The sequence below is a fragment of the Hirundo rustica genome, chromosome Z (genome assembly GCF_015227805.2).
Source record: "Hirundo rustica isolate bHirRus1 chromosome Z, bHirRus1.pri.v3, whole genome shotgun sequence".
NCBI classification, from domain to species: Eukaryota; Metazoa; Chordata; class Aves; order Passeriformes; family Hirundinidae; genus Hirundo; species Hirundo rustica.
Genome location: NC_053488.1, coordinates 22,316,619 through 22,336,932, shown reverse-complemented (window position 1 = coordinate 22,336,932; position 20,314 = coordinate 22,316,619). Strand labels below are relative to the sequence as shown.

Sequence of the window (20,314 nt, the reverse complement as noted above, 5' to 3'; positions counted from 1 at the left end):
CTCTTGATTCCTCTGAGCAAGTTTCACTCACCAACAATGTATCATCAGTCAAGGGAATGCAGTCCCGTCCCTGAGAGCTGACAATGGCAGCTCAGAGTACTCAGAAGCTTTATATTTACATGTTCAGTGACTGCCCAGCTGCTCTAGCAGCTTTTCTTTTCATTGATGGAACAGCTATAACCTCATTCTTGATGGAAGATTTTGATATATTTTAGGTACTTTACAGCTTATAGTAAGTCAATTAATTACTGAGAACTGCAGTTTGTATTATAGTATTTATTCCTCTAGCATAATCCTAGAAACTCTAATAGAATAATTGCCTTCCTGTAAAATTTTAAAATATCACTAAATAACAAGCAACCATATATTTTTAAGATAATTACTATAAATTATGATTAATCTTATAATTATTTAATAGAACAATTAACTACTGGTTTTTGATGTACATATGAGTATGACATACAAATAAAGGCAAATGTATCACGTGTCCAGAATTTCTAAGATTCACTACAAGTTTCATGATGAACAAGACTTACTGTGCCTTTTCTAGGGCTTCCCTCTGCAATTTCCCCATCTCTGATGCAGCACTTGGAGAGCTGCTGCTGGATATGTGTGAGGAGCACTTTGCATTTGCTACTGGCTTGTTATCTTTGGTTGCAAATCCTTCATCTGAAGCAAAAGTCTCTTGTGTAAAAAGACTCTGGTTTAACTTGTTTTTTAGCAACTCTGTTTCCTCATTGCCAAATGATGACTTGGCAAGGTCTTCAGAATGGGTGAGGTCCTCATTCCTCAGTCTTGGCTTGGGCTGCAACAGCAGGCTGCTCTCTTGACAGAGGGACTGGGCTGCGTAGCTCTTTTCAGGTATTTCAGCATTTATTTCCTCAGCACAGGACCCTCGTCTTGAGTTAAATTTCTCTGCATTACAAGCATTGTTTTGCTGGTTAACATCAGCAGCACACCATCTGCCTCCTGTGTGTTCTTTGCAGGGGGAATCAGTGCAAAGCCCCCCACCCTCTCTCTCTGGCCTGGGGACTGCAGATCCAGCTGTGGATCCAGCTGCAGATGTTTTTGTCGGGTCATGTCCAACAAACAAACTGCACCGGGCTCCCTGCTTGGATGAATCCAATCTCAGGTGGCAGCAGCACGGCTTCACACGGCCGCAGGCATGTGGAAGCCGTTTGTGTGCGGTTTGAGGGGAGTCCAGCAGGGCACAGAGCCTTCCCCCGAGGCAGGTCTGCTCCCCCAGTTCCAGCATGCTGTCAGTCAGAGATCTGCTCCTGGTGCACTGCCAGCCCTTGTCGTCAAACCTGCTCTGGGTGTCACTGTCTGGCACCTGCTTCTCGCGGAGAGGCTTTTCCTGGTTGGAAGATGCTTTCTCTGTTCTAGATGTGTCCTCGCCATCAAGAGGGGACACCAGGAGAGGGGCCATAAATTCGGAGGTGAATTCTGAGGAAGAACTGGAAGAAATACAGTGGCTATCTCCAGTTTTTTGAGCTTTCCATTTTACACCTCCTGCAAGGGCAGCCTTTTTGTCCAAAGTGGATTCTTCCTTCTCCTCATGCTGGAGATCAATCTCTTTGATCTCTGGAGTTCCCGATTTCAATACAGAAGATACATATGGGTTTGAAGCATCCTTTTCTGGAGTTAAGGTGGCTTCACTGGAGTAAACAAGACATCTGTGTTTGGACTTGTACTCTTTGTGATCAGCTAGGAAATCCTTGCCATTTCTCCAGCTGCAAGCAGGATCTTCCTGCAGACAGTAAGGTTTTTCTGCAGTATTGCTTGGAGAGGATTCAACAGCTAAGTCATAGCTCCAGTCTGCAGGAGTATTGCTGCAGCCTGCATTTTTAATGGATTCCTCTGCCTTTGGGCTACCCTCACTACAATCCCAGCTGTCATCTAATCCATGATCTTGCATGGATATTGCATACTTAAAAAATAAATCCTGTCGCTTTGGGCATTTTTGCTCTTCTTTGGTTCCTTGTTCTCTTTCATGAAGGAAAAATGAATGTTGACTGCATTTGTTGGTATTTCCTCTTTTCACACTCTTTTGACTACAAATAGGTGAGAAGGAATCTTCACTGAAATCACTGTCATCCAGATCTTCCAGCTGTATCCCCTCTTTGCTCTGCACTTCAGTTGGAGTAAGGCTCAGCTCCTGCTTCACTTGAATCTCCTCAGGCTTGTATTGCATTATGAACCTCTCAAGGGGTTGATAGTTCAATTTTTGCTTTAGAATAGGGGGCTGCTGAAACTGCTGGTGATAAAGACGTAAATGCTCTTCTCTTTCCTTCTGAAAGGGAGGCAAATATGTCCAGGGTTCAACAGGCTGTTTAGGGAAAGTATTTCCCCATTCCTGTTCACTGTCAGAGGACAGATTTCCATCTCCAAAGGAACTATCATCTCTAGGAACAAGCTGTTTCTGAACAGGTTGTACTGTCTGGACTTTCAGGCACTGGACAGGTGTTCTGTTTTGCATATACTTGTCTTGCTGGTCACTCTCTTTTGTTTTTGCAATGGGAATGAAATCCTTCACCTTTTCAGAGTGGGAGGATAGATTATAATTTTTCTTCTTCGGGGGATGTGTTATCCGTAGGATTCCCTTAACTGGGGTGGTGTGGTGGAAGCAGGGAGTGCTGTTATTTCTTTTGTAGGTATGTTCTTTGCCAGTTCCCTTGGGAGTAGAGGTAAGAGGGACACGAGGTGGCTGGAGTGCTGCAGGATATGCCTTTGGTTTTGTAGCACCTGAGGGACGCTGTAGGCCTAGCTTTGCTTTCTTTGGAGAGATCTTTTCCCCTGGTGGCAAAGAGGGAGTGCTTTGGACACATTTTGGAGATACATTTCCAGCTCTGCGACGTCTTTTTGTGACAGGAGTAGAACATCTAATCCCTTTCTTCAGCTCTTTGACCCTGTAAAAAACAAAAGGCTAGATTTAGAAGATGTCATGCTTTCAGATAAATAAGAGCATCTTCAGAACAATTCTACACTTCCACATTCTAAGACTAAATATTGAATTCAACATCATGGGTTTTTTCTGCCTTGGATTCTCACAGGTATCAAAACCCCTCTGCCAAAATGCCTGGACTTTTGGAAAAATCTATAGCATACTTTTTAAGTGCTTCCTGAGCAGTGCATAACAGGTCAAGTGAATGGAAATGGCCTCAGTTTCAGTGCAAGGGAGTGGCATTTCCACATGTTATACTGCAGCAGAACAAGCTGGTATTCTTCACAGCACATCACAGAGTCCCACAAGGCTCAAAGTAGGACTTTTGGAGTAGTTGCAGGGGGGCTCCTTAGCTCAGGTGATGTGCACAGGGCTACACTGCTCCTGAATCAGACTCAGCAGTGCAACTGTGAAGAGCTGATTAACTGGTATCATCCTTTCCCCTACCACCCTGACCCTCAGCTGTCCCCTTTGCTCCTCTTGCCCCTCAAGTTATCTCTTGTCCTTTTAAGAACAGCATTGCACAGCCTCTAATTTACTTCTTGTTCTGTAGGAGGGAGGGTGAAGGACTTGCACACATTCTAAGTAGAATCACAGTACAAAAATAAACCAAAACTTTTGATTACCAAGGTCAGTTATCTGGCAGTTACAGAGCACACAGTAATATTATCATCACTGAAAGTGATCATCAGAAAGTACTTACAAGACCCCAAAAAATTTAAGACAAAATACAAGTGTTGGAATAGGTAACGATTTTATAGCCTTGTAAAGATTCTGTTTATTGCCTAAGTCAACATCTTCAATACAACTAAAATAAAATGCAACGGCAAACATCACGCATGACTTTTTACTTTGTGATTTTTATCCTGGCAAGACTGAGTTTCACCTCCTACCTGTCAGCATATCGCAGAGTGTTCAGGGTATGCTCTGTAGCTATGTGGCTCGGTGAAACATTGGCTATCATACATGTCTTGGAATTGCCAATGAAAGAGTCCTTTAGCACCTAGGGTTCAAAGGTTAAAAAAAATGGGTTCTTAGCAGTTCATGTCCCTTGCACATCTTATAAATTAGTAACGTCTACAGAAGAAATTCAACATGAGGTACTGTATTTTTTTTTAATAATTGTAGTCCTCTTGTCTCCGTTTTTCTTGCCTTTATTTGTTTACAGCTTAAAATGAATACAGGTATTAATAAGGGCTCTAAACAAGCCCTTGTTCCAGATGCCTCAAGGGTGCCAATATGGTTTGAGGAATAAAGCAGATGTTATAGCTGAAGTCAAGAAATATTGATGAAAGGTCCCAGGACAGTAACTGAATAGAGAAAATGCAAGATTGGTTTCAGACTAGGGGGAGATGGATGGTAACTCTGTATGAGTCTGGAAGGTGGCGTCGGGCGGGTTGTTTGGTTTCAGCTTTTGGCTTTTTTCTTTTCCCATGCCAGTCCCCCCTGTTGGCTGGAGGAAATTGGCAGATGGCTTTAATTCTGTGATTACCTTTAAAATTAAAATTTACAAAAACTGTGCATTTCCTCTTTTCCTCAAGAGAAGAAGCAGTTACTGAGCTATGCCATCCATTTATTTATTGATTGATTTGATTTTTTGCTTATTTTAGTAATCAGCAGGGAACCTCTCCTTTTGCCTTTTTACTCATTCTACCTGAGTTAATTTGCTTTGCCGGAAAGGAGTATGCGTGTGTTCCTGATCCAACGCCCGAATGCATTCCTTTAGCTACCAAAAGAGAGAAAAAACAGAAGGGAAAAATAGATCAGTCATGCACTGAACTGAAGGAACTGAACTGCATGAAACCAAACCTACCCAGATCCTGTGTTATCGTTGACTCCTACTATGTGTTGTCCCTTGCAAGGTCAATTTGTGCCCTGCCTGATGGCTCTGTGGGCTACACCAAATGCTGGGAGCTGGGTAAGCACATGCATTTGACACACACAGAGCTCCACAGAGCTGCTGCCTGCACCACACCTAGCTAGTCTGTAGCCTAGACTATGCTGCAGCTACATCTCTTTCTTTCTTTCAGGGACAGCAAATTACAGTATTGTCATGGTGATACCGCCATCAAGAATTTACAGCCTTTCTACATTCTATACTCCCACTGAAAATGACACTTATTTCTCACTTTTACAGCATTTTATTAAAAACTACACCTGTAACAAGTAAGTTATCAAATTATTATAATTCTTTAGTCTGGCTCTCATAGTTGCAGTGTCTGAAAGTCTACCACTTGAAAACAACATGAATATTCAGACCAGCAGCAGACTTCAAATCTCATGGGTGAAGAGACTGTTATGAGCATTGAGGCCAGAGCTAGGTTTTACAGGCTGCAGGTTATGAAGATATATCCAAAGATGTTTTTTATATTTAATTCAGTCATTACTTGTAGACTGCCCAGGTATTTTAATTTCATACAATATCAAAAATGTATAGACTCTGATTTTATAATTTCTTTTAAAAGAGTTTCATGGGCTTTCACACACTCAGGATTCTCAGGAATCACCGAATTGTTTAGGCTGGAAAGGACCTTCAAGATCAGACTTCTTTCTATTCAGGTCCCACCTCCCTGTGACACTCAAGTTATTCACCAGTAAGTACTCAAGAAAGCATGCAGTACAGAAACACATTCACTTCACAGGCTACTTCCCAGCACAAATACTAATATTCCAATGCAGGAAGAGCCTCTGTGCAAAAGAGCATCTACATTCCCAAAGCAGAGCAAGCCATCTCCTATTTACAGCACACTAAGAGGTACAGTTGTATGCACTGACTTCTGGCTCATACCCAGGAACCTGTATCACCTTCAGCCTCACTTAGAGAAGCCCCCAGTCACCACTGAGCTTCCCTTTTTTGCATTAAAGGAGGTGCAAGGCTTTCTGAAGCATTTACACTTACAGGCACTTCTGCTTTATCTTAGATGGCATTTTCTGCTCCTTTGCCCTCTTTGTCTGACTGTGGACACATAAACACAGTTTGCCTCAGGATTACATTTCTTCCTGTTTATTCCTCCCCACACAATAATTGCTAGTTTTATGCTTGCAAGTCCTTTATTCCTTATTTGAAATAGAAGCCTGAGTTTAAGTGGTAAAAATAACAGGCAGGAACAGATGTGCTTTTATGAAACAAACATGGCAATTCCAAGCCAGTGTTCTTTAGAAGGGACAAAACCTTCTATATAAAATATGGGACACTTATTATACTACACCTAACATTCTCTATGCTGTGTTTATCTGGTTGGCAGTAAGAATGGATTAAAAATACTTAATTTTTATAAGGATATCTCTTCCTTCTTAAATAGTTTTTCAATCATGAGACAAATTAAACTGAACATACTTAGTACCTTGGTTATTTTTTCCTCTCCATGGAACTCATACATACATTATTCTGTGGTTCATATTTTATCATAAAACACATGCTAGTAATTAAATACAAAACCTTCCCCAGACATAATAGTAGCTTACTGCCAAAAGACTTTGGTTTATTTCTGCTCCTTCCATTTTTGTTTGTCGATCCGAGTCTTTGGCATCAGCTGCCCTTTCACTGCCAGCCAAGTCAATGAATGATATCCTAGAAAAAAACAATGTTGCATTTTATCCTAGGGACTTTTTTCCCCCTCTTTTTTTCTTTATTAAACCACCAGGCTGCTACACATGGCATCAGAAGAGTGATTAGAAATGACTGCTTTTGAGCAACAAGAAACATCCACTGGAAATGTGAGACCACAACAAGCATGGCAACAGGAACAGTGCCAGAGCATCTTAACATTAAATAATAGAAAGTGTAGTTAGATGTGATGACAGTGCTCCACAGTTTAGTGGGTAAGCTGTGTAAAGTGCAACACATTCATCTCTCCAGATAATCACAGTGTTTGTAGCTTCCTAAGAGCACAGTTAAAAGAAATTGTAAGTTTCTTGATCTCTCCTTCCAGGTAAAACAGCCAATTGCCATGGCAAATGGGAATTTGGGACAATAGGAACAGAAATTTCTAGTGTAGCAAGTAATACACTGAGCTTTCAGTGATCCCTGTTGTTTCTTTCCACAAAACTCCATTATTCCCCTTCACACTCTCTAGCTCCGGGTGCCAGCTGCTATACTGACTGCTGCACTGTATCTTTGTCTTTGTCCTTCCTCTTTTTCTGCAACAGCCCTGACTCCTTTTATAGGCACATGTTGGCACTCTTTCCTCAGTTCAGCTCCAGCTCCCTTTCAGACACACAAAACCTCCCCAGTCCAGATGCCACACCTACATAACCTCTATACTTTTATTCCTAAGCCTGCCTGTTCTGTCTTTTCCTCTCTTCAGTGTTTGTGGCTCTCCCATTTTGCCTCGTTGTAACACATTAATATTGTGTTTCGTCGGATTTGTAATCATGTGGTTTGTCCTTGCTCAGCTGTAACCCAACTCTGTTCCCCGCCCACTTTATCCCTGATTACCTAGTGTCTTGTCCCTGCCTCTGGGCCCTGCTCCCTGGGGAAAAAGCCCCCGCACGGCCGGGGCCTAGGGCTCTCAGGCGCCGGCGAGCCAGCGGGAAGATCTCCAGCCAAGCAAAGCGGGACTCGAGAATAAAAGCTGTTATATCCCACCCGGTGAGAGAGAGCAGAGTATTTCTCTTTTGCCATCCGCGGTCGTCTAGTCTCATATAGAAATACAACACCTCGTGTTCAAAATTACATCCTGAGAAAGAAGACTGTGAGTTAGCTAATGGAAGGTTGTGTCAGCGGGATTTTGTGACACTCGGCAGTAGTGCAGGTGCACAGACTTTCTTCCTCAGACCTATTTCTTGAGGTTGTTCAGTCTGGAGAAAAGATGACTGAGAAGCGGCACAATTAATTTTTCAATACATAAAATGGATGCCACAAGAGTAAGTAAACTGCTCTTTCTGTCTGCTGCAGATAGCATCAGAGTCACACATTCAAATTATCAGGGAGGTTTATGGAGGTACTCTGATTCTTCTGGCCAAAGGCAAACATCTGTCATGGAATCATCTACACCTGGACTAGTCATCCCACATCCCACTCCCTTTGTAGTCAATTACAGGACAGAAATGCCTTGAGGGGCAAATGCATATGACCTAATTACTCTGCAGGCATTCCAGAAGTAACAATTTCATTCTACTGACTTCAAAGATGATGAGTTCACGTGTGGATATGTGGACATGTCCACTGCAAGCATCTACCTTTAGCCAAATTAAATACTGAAGATGAGAGGATGGATTTGATTGCCTAACTCCTTCACTGGAAATTTGTACAAACAATTTTGACAAAGCTCTCACAGATGTGCCTAAAACATTCTCCTTGAAAAATGACAAAGGACTGTGGAACTTCTCAAAGTCCATTTTAACCCTATCTTCTACTTTAACTCACACTTCTGCACTAACACCTCCTCTTTGTCTCTTGGATGTGCCTGGGCTTGATATCAGCACTGAGCACTTTTGCTTCTGGTCTTACCTTCCAAATCCCCTGCTGGCTGTGTCTTTAATTTGAATTTGGATGATGGCATGAGACCGAGAGGAATCTGAGTTGACTCCAGTAGCTCCTGTGCTACGTTCTTTTCCTCCCTTCAAAATCACCTTCAAAATAAGGGGGACAAAATCCAAGTAAATTTTAAATAAAAGCACAATCTCTCAGAAAGAGATGTTGCCCTCATAAGATGAGGAAACATTGTGAGGAAGGGTTCATTACAGCCTTAAAATTTGGTGCAAGGCAGTGGAGGTAGACTAGATCCCTTCCAATTTCTTTCAGAGCTTTGTGCATGAACTTGCTTGTAGCTACACTACAAAGCTTATAGGGCACACTGCAGGTAAGAATCACACATGCACTTATATTTGCAAAATACCCAAATTATAAAATTAAATTCTTTCTTATATAGCTGGCATGCTTTTGTAGTACTATAGACACAATGTAAGAGACTCATGAGATTGACCATTTGTTGAGTTCTTATAAAATTTCACTTTCTCTTGTAGTAGATGAGTACAGTTATCCAGAAAGTCAAACTAAAAGTTATGAATTGCCAAAACCTTTCTAAATTTAAAAAAAAGTTATGCCAGAGTAATGAACAAAGTTAAAAGTTTAATTATAAAGATTAATTATACTCAATACAACAATAAAATAAGAAAACAAGGAAGGAAGGCAGGACAAAGGCTCCTTCAAGACACAAATCTGGGTAATTCTTTTTTGAAAACTGTAAAAGACTGTTGCAGAAAGTCGAGCATTGACTGCAGCAGGGTGTTCATAGAACAGTCACTAATTCCTGGTTGCAAGAACAAATTAAAATATTGCCCAGCAAAATCAATACATTCTCAGCTGATAGATATGAAATATTCATGTTTTTCAGTGGCCAGTTCTCAGTGAGCAACATAACCAACCACTGCAGCTTCTGAGCTTTATTATCAGCGCAGATAATTTCTCAATCAAAGCCAAAATCAATGAGTAGTGAATAACCAGGGATGCATTTGTAGCTCTTTCCATATATCTGTTGCAGAATACTCAGAAGTTCTGAGTCAAGCCAGTGACATTTCTGTTTTCAAAAGGGCCTGTGAACAATCTAATATTTTCCCCCAAGATACCTGTAAGAATTAAGCAATTTAATAGCTCTTCTGTGTATGGAATGTGATAATACCAAGGGACTGTAAATCAGCCATATAGTAAATTTGCACTCCTAGAAGCATCACCAGCTTGTCCTTAAGCTTGGAGTTAATGGGAAGATGAGCAATTAAATTAAGTACAATATAAGTAGACAATACTATGACAATTTTAATGAGTCAGTTACAATATCAGGCACTTGTAATTGACACTTCCTTACAAAAAAAAAAATTAAATTATGCAAAGTCAGGTTAAATAGAAAGTAGATTTAATCAGCTTGCTAGTTGCAGAAAATAGAAAATTTGCCAGTGTCCTCTTAGGGCTCAGCCAGGTAGGGAAGGAAAACTGAAGCCTTGTTCATACTGAGTGTCAGCAACGGTTTAAAGATCTTAATTTTACTTGGCTGTTATCATGCACACACGTAAGCAATATTTTAATCCTAATTCAGATAAATATCTCAATCTAAAGTATTTTCTGTTTCTAATAATTTTCAAATTTATATATTCTGTGCCAAAACTATGTATCTTTTATATACAAAGATCTAAGTTCAAAGAACCCCAAGATACCACACTGAGAGAAAATACATATCCAGCTTTCAAAGTCCCTTACTGGGACAATATTTAACTTCTGGAATTGTTCCCTAAGGAATGGCAGCAGAAGCGACAGCTGTGAGTCAACTGTTTGCATGTGGCTAACACAAGAAACAGCTTAATAAATAAAAGTACTTTTAATAGAGAGCCTTGGTGCTCTGCTGTGTTTGCCAGTTTCAGGGCTTTAAACAGGAACATGCACTTGTGCTACACAGTAAATAATCTCTGTAAGTGACACACCTCACAAATCAGCAAATCAGGCTGCAGAAGACAAAGAACAAATCCCAAACATTACCTCCAAGAGCTGATCTACAGAATCCACCTGAACCTCCCGCAGTCCAACTATCTGAACAATGTGCTTGCCATCCTCTCTTGCAAAGAGTCTGAAAAGAGAACAGCGCAGAAAGGAGATATCTGAAATCTCAGAGAGCAGCTATGAAAACACATGTCTATGCTGTGACACTGAGAAAAAGCAATCAAGGCTACTGACAGGGGAGAGGCCCTGCTGTCACTCACTTATTTTCAGAGCTGAAGAGGTACTTAATTTATAACAAGTACCAATACCACTGGCAGTTCCATGCTAGAGACACTACCAGTGCATTTCTGCTACTTCAAGAATATAATAAAGCAGGGAAGTAAATAACCACATTTACATTTTAGAGTTCCTACATTTTAGAGTTTAAACTACATCTCAGACTCCTGTAAGTCTTCATCAGACTGTAAATTTTGCTCTGTTCATATTCTAAGGGTTTTTGCAAAGGATTTGAAAACAGCTCCTACAGCCTTAGAGTCCTATTTCAGCATCACCTCCAGAGGTTTGCTGGGTTGAGCAGGGTGAAGGCACCCAGGGAGAAGGTGAGCAGGCTCTAGAGTCAAGCATTGTAGGAGATCAAAAGGATCTTCAGAAACTGGAGGGCTCTTGTCAAAGAGCCATATCCCCACTGGCACAGCAGGAGGGACAGAGAGAATTCATGCTTGACCAGGGAAAGACAGGGACTGCACAATTGTTGACATATGACAGGCTGTCCAGAGAAGTTGTGGATGTCCCATCCATGCCTGAAAACATTCAAGGCCAGATTGGATGGGGCTCTGAGCCACCTGGTCTAGTGGAAGTTGTCCCTGCCCTGGGCAGCAGGGGATGATCTTTATGGTTCCCTCTCTATGATTCTAAGACAGGATCTTCTGGCCACAAGGATCTGGTTTCTCTACCTATGGCTGTTCAACTGTTATCTTATTACAGCATAAGCAAGAACCCGAGATTGTATCTCAAACATAAGTCCTTAGTTTCCACCCAAACAATAAACCAGGAATCTCTATCAATGTCACAGTATCTACTGTCAGATCTTGCATTCCTCCCTAACCCGGTCCTACAAACAACCCTAATTAAGTACATAATATGTGCTATAAATGCTAGTATATTAAATGTAATCACATGAAAACAGTAACTGATTTCCAAACAGTAACCAACTGATTCACAGCCACAGGCTTATAGTAAATCATGATTTTATTTAAATACCTTTTCCTTCCATTTAGCAGGTCATAAAGCTGTCCGCAGTAGATCTCATAAAAACTGATGAGAACAATAAGATCTTTCCTGGATGGTGACTCTTCCAGGCGCCTAAAGATGTCCTTGGCAGCCAGGGAATAGAGTCCTGGGTTCCGGTGATTCCCTATCATGGTGTAAGTCTTACCTGCACCAGTCTGCCCATATGCAAAGCAAGTTGCATTGCCTCTGTGAAGACAGCAGATGGGTTTAGTGCCACACCTGATTCATTCGTGTCTATTAAATAATATTCTGCAATGATGGTATCTATCTATAGTGGCCCCTTAGCAATGAGGTTTGGTCTGCTACCCTCTCTAGGAAACTACAAAACGCTTAATAATGACTTCCAAGTATACCCTACAGAGACCTGATGTGGCACAAAGTGCTGGCTCTCTTCCTTTCTTTTCCTTTCCCTGCCTCCCTTAAAAAAAAGACTTTGTACCTGGCTCAGGACTCCTGGCAGAGGAATGAGTAAAAATGTAGGGCTGCAGTAATCACAGTAAACAATTTCTTGCCAGTGTGGGTTGCAGATTGGCCTCACCATTGTGTCAGATTTAAACAAATGCCAGCAGGAGGAATGGAAAAGTAAGGGGAAAGCTGGGAAAAAAATAGCATCATCTCTACCAGTGGCATTACTGGATTAATTAATTAATGTGAATTGTGGCTTTAATGATTATTATACAGCAAGGTACAAGGCTCATTCTCCTTTTTCACTTTCCTTTTCTCAAGAGCATGATAGTCTCTCTCTGTTGATGACACTTGGAGACTTTCAGTCTCCAGAATACTCCGTTTTGTCAACAGAATACTCCATTTTGTTAGTTTTCAGCATGGATACGTACTATTTTTCTTCAAAGACTCAAAATGTAATTATATTCAAGTATATATTCAAAATATATATATAACCTCTCATAGAAACAGGATGTCTCAGGTAAAGCCACCATCAATTTCCCATTAATCAGGAAGTATGTAATTATGATTAAACATCTAAGCAAATATAAATCAATAAAAATAATTCCCAAGGTTATTCATAATTTCTATTACTTTGAGAACTGTACAAATACATGCAAAAATATCCCTCAGTACTCTCAAGAAAGAGATAACGTTATTTCTCTACACATGAGTGTGCTCTGCCACACAGGAGCCTTTGTCAGAGTGAAGAGGAGAGTTCAAAAATCCTGGGACGCAATTTTCTTTTCTAGGCTGATCATGCTGTGTCTTTGTTGCACCTGAGTTTCAATTTAACCTTCTTCTGTAACTGAGATTTGTCACTAAGTGTGAAGAAAGTCTTCCCTGATTTATTTTTGTTAAAATTGCAATCAAAGGTATTCTGAAAGGGAGAAGGTATGTGGCAAACATGAAATAAAGGTACATTTCAAAAAAATGAAGAGCACAAAGGAAAATTCAGGCAACACATAAAATTGGAAAACAACAAGGCAAAAAACAACAAAGGTAAGTACTGATGCCCTACCCGTTAAAAATATGCTGAATAAGAGGATAAGCTGTCTTCATATACACATCCTGATTGGTACATGTCTCCCCAAAGACTTCATCAAAATAAAAAACATGCTGAAAAACAAAGATTATCTTTACATGAGAATGAATATGCTTCACTTCCCGTCCAACTCCATTCAAAGGTAAAATAAAATAGCAGAAGTTTTTCCAGTGACTTCATATGGCTTGGATTAGGTAGTGAGTGATCTAGCACACTTAGTATGCATCACGACCCACGGAGGAACACCCTAGTCAAGAGTTTCATTATAGGGGCCAAAAAAAAAAAAAAAAGGAAATAAAAATGCCTTTATTTCCCATCATTCTGAAGCATAACACAAAAAAGCCTTTTAACAAGAAAAAAAAAGCTAATTAAAGAAAACCTGTTCATGAAATGAATCAGCCTACAGATGTGTCAGACTGTAACAATAAAAAGAACTGAGAGTCAACCCTTGACTCTCTTAAAATTAATTCTCACTGGTGACTAAGTTGTGATTAATTACCTGTGTTCTTAAAAATTTTGTGACAGAGAAGAAGGAAGCTGTTCCCAAGCAAAGCTAGATTGTCTGAACTCGGAAGGGGTCAAGAAAATCAAAACTTCCCACACTCCAGATCAGATTCAAAGAAGCAAGGTCTGTGGAAATGATGCAGCATGTGTCCCACTGTAAAAGGCGGCACATGAACTGGGACTGAGAGAAATCTGGAATTTTACCAGACACTCCAAACAGTTGTTCCTAGGGCCTAGATTGTAAAAATAATACTCAGGAGAGCAAGAATGGCTTGCTGCCTCTACAAATCAGTTATGTTCCTGCTGCTGTCAGTCACAAGTGAGAATTTGAACTATGACAGCACAAAGTATTTGGGATTAAGAGCCAAAGACCAAAAGGGAACTTAATTTTCAAATGCATTTTAGAAAAAGGGAAGGGATGAGAGTGTATGTGATTCATTGAAACAGACCTACTGTGCTGAAACAGTGGAAAGGGAACTCCTCAATGAAGTACCCTGGAAAGCCATCAGCAGGCATTTCTCCTGCAGGATTGGCATGTAGCAAAGGGTTTATTTTACCACAGACAAAGAAAACTGCAAGAGACATACTTGTAGAGCTTAAAATTCTGGGCTCGTGTTTGCTGGCACAGTCTGGCATAAATCAGAAGCAACTCAAACGTAGACCACTCTGAGCTAAAAGAAAAGCCCACCAGCTAACTAAGTCCTTTTCTGTTTTCCCTCATGGAAAATTTAAGCCAAACAAGCTTTACCCTTCCATGCAAGTGACTGGCCCATAAGCACAACTTTCAGTGGAGGATGTTACCTGTAAAATGTATTGTGTAAGATCAACTGCCTCCTTCTTCTCATGGAGAAGTAGGGTTTCTTTATCTTTCACTGTGATGATATTAACTTCCCCACGTCTCACCTCCCTCAGGCAGAGAGGACGTTTTCGGACACACACTCTGATTTTTTCACTCTCTGTCCATGGAGTCTCTTTGTCGAAAGTATTGGATCTACAACAATAATGGAGGTCCACATTTTAAAATCAGGTTACAACAGAATCTAGAATATGCCTGAATTTGTTTTTATCAGAGAATGTCTCTGTCATTAATGCCTATCAAAAAACACCGTAACACACCTCTTTTTCACATGGTGCATTTTCTGATGCTTTTTCTAAAAGGACTGATGCTTCCTGTACACTTCTATTAAAAAAATAGTTGTGTTTGTACAGCTGCACTCCTGAACTTGTTGCTGGACTGACATATTTTCAGTTGTACACAAATATGAGATGGAACTGGCATAATATCAAAATTAACGTAATGAAATTTAATCTTGCTGAAATTATTTTCACTCATGATTAGTCACTTAATCATGTACAATAAAAGTTCGAATATATCTTGACAAGGAAAAGGTACAATACTTAGTTGTTTTCCTCTCATGCTGGACTTTATTCTTCCGATTATAGACTGTCCAACTGGTTACAAGTAAATGACTCAAACTGGCAAATGAGATAGTTTCACCATGTTCCTGTTCAACTCAAAAAAAAAATGAAATATTGATCTCATCCTTGTCTCCCCTTTGGTCTTTTTCCATAAAAAGATTATGTGGTTTCAGACCATAAACAAAGTTGTGCTCTCATGTTTTGGCAATTTTACTTTAGTCACCTACAGACAACTCCGAAACAAGAGATCATTTCATGTTTCATTGATTAACCTGCTGTGTACAGCATTTTGTGACTAGAATAGGCTTGAATTAATGAAAATGTATTCATTACATCTCTCCCTTCTTCAAGCTGTCTTCAGCCAAATCTGTAACGATTTTCAGCCTGGATTTGCATTTCGAATAATCAAGCCCCAACTTGCCCAAAAGCAGTGTTTCTGCCACACTGTCCAGATGCCAAAATCTCTTAGCATAATAACTGAAAACTCATATATACCAGTTGTCTAACAAATTGTAACCCACAAATCACTCAACATCTCATTAAGATCCACGGCCTTGTGATATCATTGCGTTGTGCTCCGTGATTCCCCAGAAGCAGGAGATGCAGATTTAAATCTCAAGATGTGTCTTTGAAGTCCACACATAAGTAATCTTTACTTGTCACTAGAGTCCCTTTAATTTTAGTACAGCTTTCCTGTGCAGTCCAGGATCAGGCCCTGCCTTTAGATGGAAAATTCTTTTGTTGGAAAAGAAAGGCAGTGACAACTGAAATAAGATGATTCATAAGCTAGTGTGATCTTAGGCATATCACTAGACACCAAATGTTGTCCAGCAAATTATCAGAGGCTCTGAAGTTTAATTCTTGTGCCAGAGGGGGTAGTTGGTGACCTGCAGCAAGAGCCTGCTGTGCTCTAAGAGATTGAAGCAGAAAGGATTGTACTATTTGTAGAAAAGGAAAAGGGAAAACTTAGAGACTGTTAATTGGAAAAAAGGAATAAATTATCTAGTACAGAGGCGCATTGTGTTGAGTATATTTTGTATGGGAATAGAATGCATGTTAATTTTACATGCTGAACACAAAGTTTATATTTCTTACTAACTCTTAAAATATAAATTGTATTCTATAACAAAATAGTTTTCATTACTAGGCAAAAAATCAAATGGCATGACACAGATCATCAGAAATCTGACTAAATAATAAGTCAGAGGAACCATTATGTCTTAGCAAAATCAAGTTACTTGCTGTGGGCAAGCTCAAAATAAATTGAACATATTAAAAGAGTTCTTTGTCTTTTAGCTATCTGAAACCATGTCTGTGTTTTCCAATATTTCTCATAAATGAGACTTGATAAGCCTTCACAGTGGTCAAATTACAAGGTGACATGGGAATGGATGCAATGTTAAGCATTCGTGAAACAGCAATCACAAACCTGAGTGTAATCATGCTTCTCCAAGCCTGCCTGAAATGCGCAACTCTGCAAACATGAGAAAATTAGGTTGAGGCATATCAGGAGGAGGATGCAGAAAGCCCATGGGATGAACTACAATGCTAGGCACAGAAGAATGTGCTTACAAAAGAAGAGAACAAGGAAAGAAAATGAGAACAATGAAGAACATGACTCTATTGCAGGATTAAAAATCTTTAACTTCTTTAGTTGAGCCATTAGGTTTAATAATAAATCATTTTTTAAATTTGCTAACATTATAAATCCTGTCCTTTTAGCAGCATATTGGCTTAACTTCCAGAAGAGACAGAGAATGCACCCAGGTATCAATATATATTGCAGGTTAGTGCACTTCTCCAGAAGGTGGGAATGATGTTTTTTCCAGCTAACGGGAGTTATAAACCTTTGTCTTGCATTTCACAGTTTAAGTGCTCTACTTAAACTTGTGCCACCTTAATACTTTTCCACTGTGGCAGCAGCATCTATCCCTCCAGGTTACATGCATTCTCAGTGAGAGCTGTAATTGACACCTCAACTCCATAGATCTTTCCCTGTACAAAATCTTTCCTCACAACCTTCCCAGACCAGACCTAACTTCATAAAACTACCTCTCTTCACTTCATTTAACTACCATGACTGCATTGCAACAAGCTAGATGGCGGCATTACCTGTGCAGAGGTGTATGTGCTCTGCTGCTGAATCAGGAAAAAAATATTCGGTGCTTTAAAAATGTTGCCAGGGTAGATTTACCAATGGTTCATGATAACCACAGCCCCTCTAGTACTAAACACTGAGAAAAGAATGGAAGCTTCAGATCAGATGCCTAAGGAGCAGCTGCAAGGCGTCCCTCTCACCACCAGGTCTGTAACCCTTCCCAGCTGTATTAATTCTGTTTCCTTTTAAAGCTTCAGTTCAGAAATTTCTTTATAAACAAATATAGACATCACAGCCTGTATCATTTTTAGCAGGAAAAGCTTGACACATTTAATAGGCAGTGCCCTATTTTGGAAAAATAATATTTTAAGAGATAGTCCTACGGAAAGAAAAAGATTGGTTCAAATACCAAGAAAACAAAGCCTTAAACTCTGAAAGACAATAAAGATTATTCTTAGACAACCTTGGTGAGTAGCAACTGGTCAAATTCAGTTGATTCCTTCTATTAGACTTGGAGAGTTGAAAATGCTTATTAATATCTCCCTTGTCTGTAAGACTTTGCATTGCTCTGTAGTGCATTGTAGTGTTTGGATTATTTATTTGGAGGTGAGGAAGACAGATTCTGCTCCATAATTAAGAAACTATTAATTATGACTAACCTGAAGTATTAGCAAAATAAAGGTGAGTGGTTATTACCTGATACAGGAATGAGGTAGTCCATAATTATACCCTGAAATATGATTTACTCTTTGTATAATAGGAACTTCAGAATCCCCCAGGAGAGGAGCAATATCATCAGAAACTGTTGGACAGCTGAGGTCGTTTTCTGTACCTATTCCAGGAATATTTAGGTCTCTTCTAGTTAATCTGATTGGCTCTGAATCGTGTGGTGGAATGTGTCCCAGCATTTCCCCTACACTGTTCTTCTCTTCATTGGCACTGAAATCAGGTGAATTATACAATTCATGTTCAGAGTCTTCAGCTGTTCCATCATTTTCTTCACAGAAGGACTCGAAATGCAGCTGTCTACGGGGTCCTGACCTGGTCACCTGAGGTGGAATGAAAAGGCCAAGTGGTTGAAAATCTTGCTTGCTTAAGTCTGAAATACCGTCCTGTTGCATAATTTTGATTATTCTAATGAGCTGAAGAAGACGCTTGCGGTCATTTATGTCATGGATCCCCAGTTTGGTGTAATCTTCCATGGAAACGTTGGCAAGCTCATCAATTTTCTGAAGACCAAAGGCAGCAAAGTGAGGATAGTATTTTTCAAGTTCTGCTTCACAAAGGCATTCATAAAGGCATGATGCCATCTTCAACCTAGAGCCTACAAGAAATCAAACAAAATAAGCATTAGAATCATATGAAACATCACATCTGACAAAGTTACTAATGAAGAAACGGCACGTTTTCTGATGTCATTACTTGCAGTTAGGGTAGAGGCTTGTTTAACCCCAAGTTTACCATACAGTAGACTGACAAACGCTACAGAAAATAGCAATAACAACAATAAACTAAAACATGAAACAAATATTTTATCCATTAAACTATATTTTAAAATTATATGCAATACACAAGATGTAAATGCACAAGGCTATATTACTTACTGCTACAGAGTTCCTACATGCCTGATGTCTACTTGATGAGTGCCACATCTACTGAAACCCTGTCCTCAAGATATAGAATGTAAAATGCCTAATTTTAGACACTCAATTTAATATCAAGGCATGTGGTCTAACATGGTTCAGCCACCCCTGGTTAACTAACCACAGGAGAAAAATTGCACTTGCCTTCACCTCAAGCTGCCTAATTAAGACCATTCATTTTACAGATGAACTATAGCAAAGCTGTAGTTTTGTTGTGTTAACTTTCTCTTTTATGTCATGAATCTTGTGAGCATTTCTGAGTCTCCTTGACAGAAAAACCAAAACAACAATTCTGCAAAATCTGAAAGACAGCTTTTCTCTAAATCTATATATGCCACTGGAATGCCAGACTTGCATTCTTGGGAAACCAAAAAGAAACATGAACCACTGAAAAGTATGCCCCAAATCCCTCAAGTTCTTCACTTATGTCTTACTGGCAATGCATAGTGCAGCTGTCTGTATCCCAAAGGATTAATATCTACAGATATTTTTACTTGTTCCATAAAACATAAAAATGACAGCACTTCAATTATCTGTTACCCACTGCCTTCTCATATCTCTGTTCAGTCTAGGACCTTAACAAAGACTGCTCTTACTCATGTTTGGAGTTCACAATAAGACTCAACAAAAACAAATTATTTAAGTTTTCCTCCCTGTAGTTCAGGGTAGATTCTTTGTGAGGATTTTCAAGGCTTTCTGCAGTAACATTATAGAAGAAAATAAGGTCATCCCCAAATTTGAGTCCATGTAATTAATTAATACATTATGTTGAAGTAATAACAACAATAAAATCATATGGATTAATATATGAAGTGCTGACTGTGTAAGATATTACAGAGACCAAAACGTGCAGTAGAGAACATCTAAAATGACTTAGAATCTGCTTTAGGTAAAATTATAAGATTCAACAACAACAAACTCCAAGACCGAAAAATTCCCATGGAAGTGAATTTATTTAACGTGTAGGCAACATGATTCTGAATCCTGAGGTAAAGTTAGAGTCACTGCTGAGGCTGCTAGATCCTGGGAGGGGGAAATCAAAACTGACAAGAGAGGACAGCAAATCCAGAGACCAGGGAGACGAAATACCATATGTGTGCTCAAGCATTCACCACTTGCCAACTTCTATAACATATAAAAACACACAGGAACCTGAGACTCCATTTAAAGAATTACATTCTGGAAAAATTCCCTTTCTTACATAAGGTAGGTTTAAATGTAAAACCAGTACAGGTGCTGTGCAACTCTCTGTATGCACTGCCATGGGAAACTTCTGTTTGATGAAAGGAGCAGCTAGAACCCATGGCCAAGACACCAATCTAAGAAGTGTTGAGAATCTATTAAAGACAAAAGTAATCCAATAAATTTATTTTGTCTACTCTCCATCTATATCCTAGATTACAGCTACATCTTTATACATCCTTGAATTAATTACAAAGTGTCCAAAGACCCTAATTCAGTGCCAGCCTCTGTTCCAATCATAATGGTGAACACA

At 39.7% G+C, this 20,314-nt stretch overlaps 1 protein-coding gene across 3 annotated transcripts in view; it reads right to left on the bottom strand.

The window, feature by feature from the left end:
- Positions 1-20,314, bottom strand: part of KIF24 (kinesin family member 24) — a 29,827-nt gene that overhangs the window by 5,684 nt on the left and 3,829 nt on the right. For 2 of the 3 annotated variants that reach the window (XM_040089771.1, XM_040089772.1), the window contains exons 3-12: positions 17,873-18,500; positions 14,461-14,650; positions 13,132-13,229; positions 11,637-11,852; positions 10,416-10,503; positions 8,397-8,518; positions 6,410-6,515; positions 4,599-4,670; positions 3,838-3,947; positions 537-2,909 (exon numbers count right to left, since the gene is read on the bottom strand). In XM_040089771.1, coding sequence (XP_039945705.1) covers positions 537-2,909; positions 3,838-3,947; positions 4,599-4,670; positions 6,410-6,515; positions 8,397-8,518; positions 10,416-10,503; positions 11,637-11,852; positions 13,132-13,229; positions 14,461-14,650; positions 17,873-18,486 — 3,989 coding nt within the window. In that variant the 5' untranslated portion in view covers positions 18,487-18,500. The remainder of the gene's footprint in view (positions 1-536; positions 2,910-3,837; positions 3,948-4,598; positions 4,671-6,409; positions 6,516-8,396; positions 8,519-10,415; positions 10,504-11,636; positions 11,853-13,131; positions 13,230-14,460; positions 14,651-17,872; positions 18,501-20,314) is intronic. The other variant, XM_040089773.1, reaches the window with a different exon arrangement.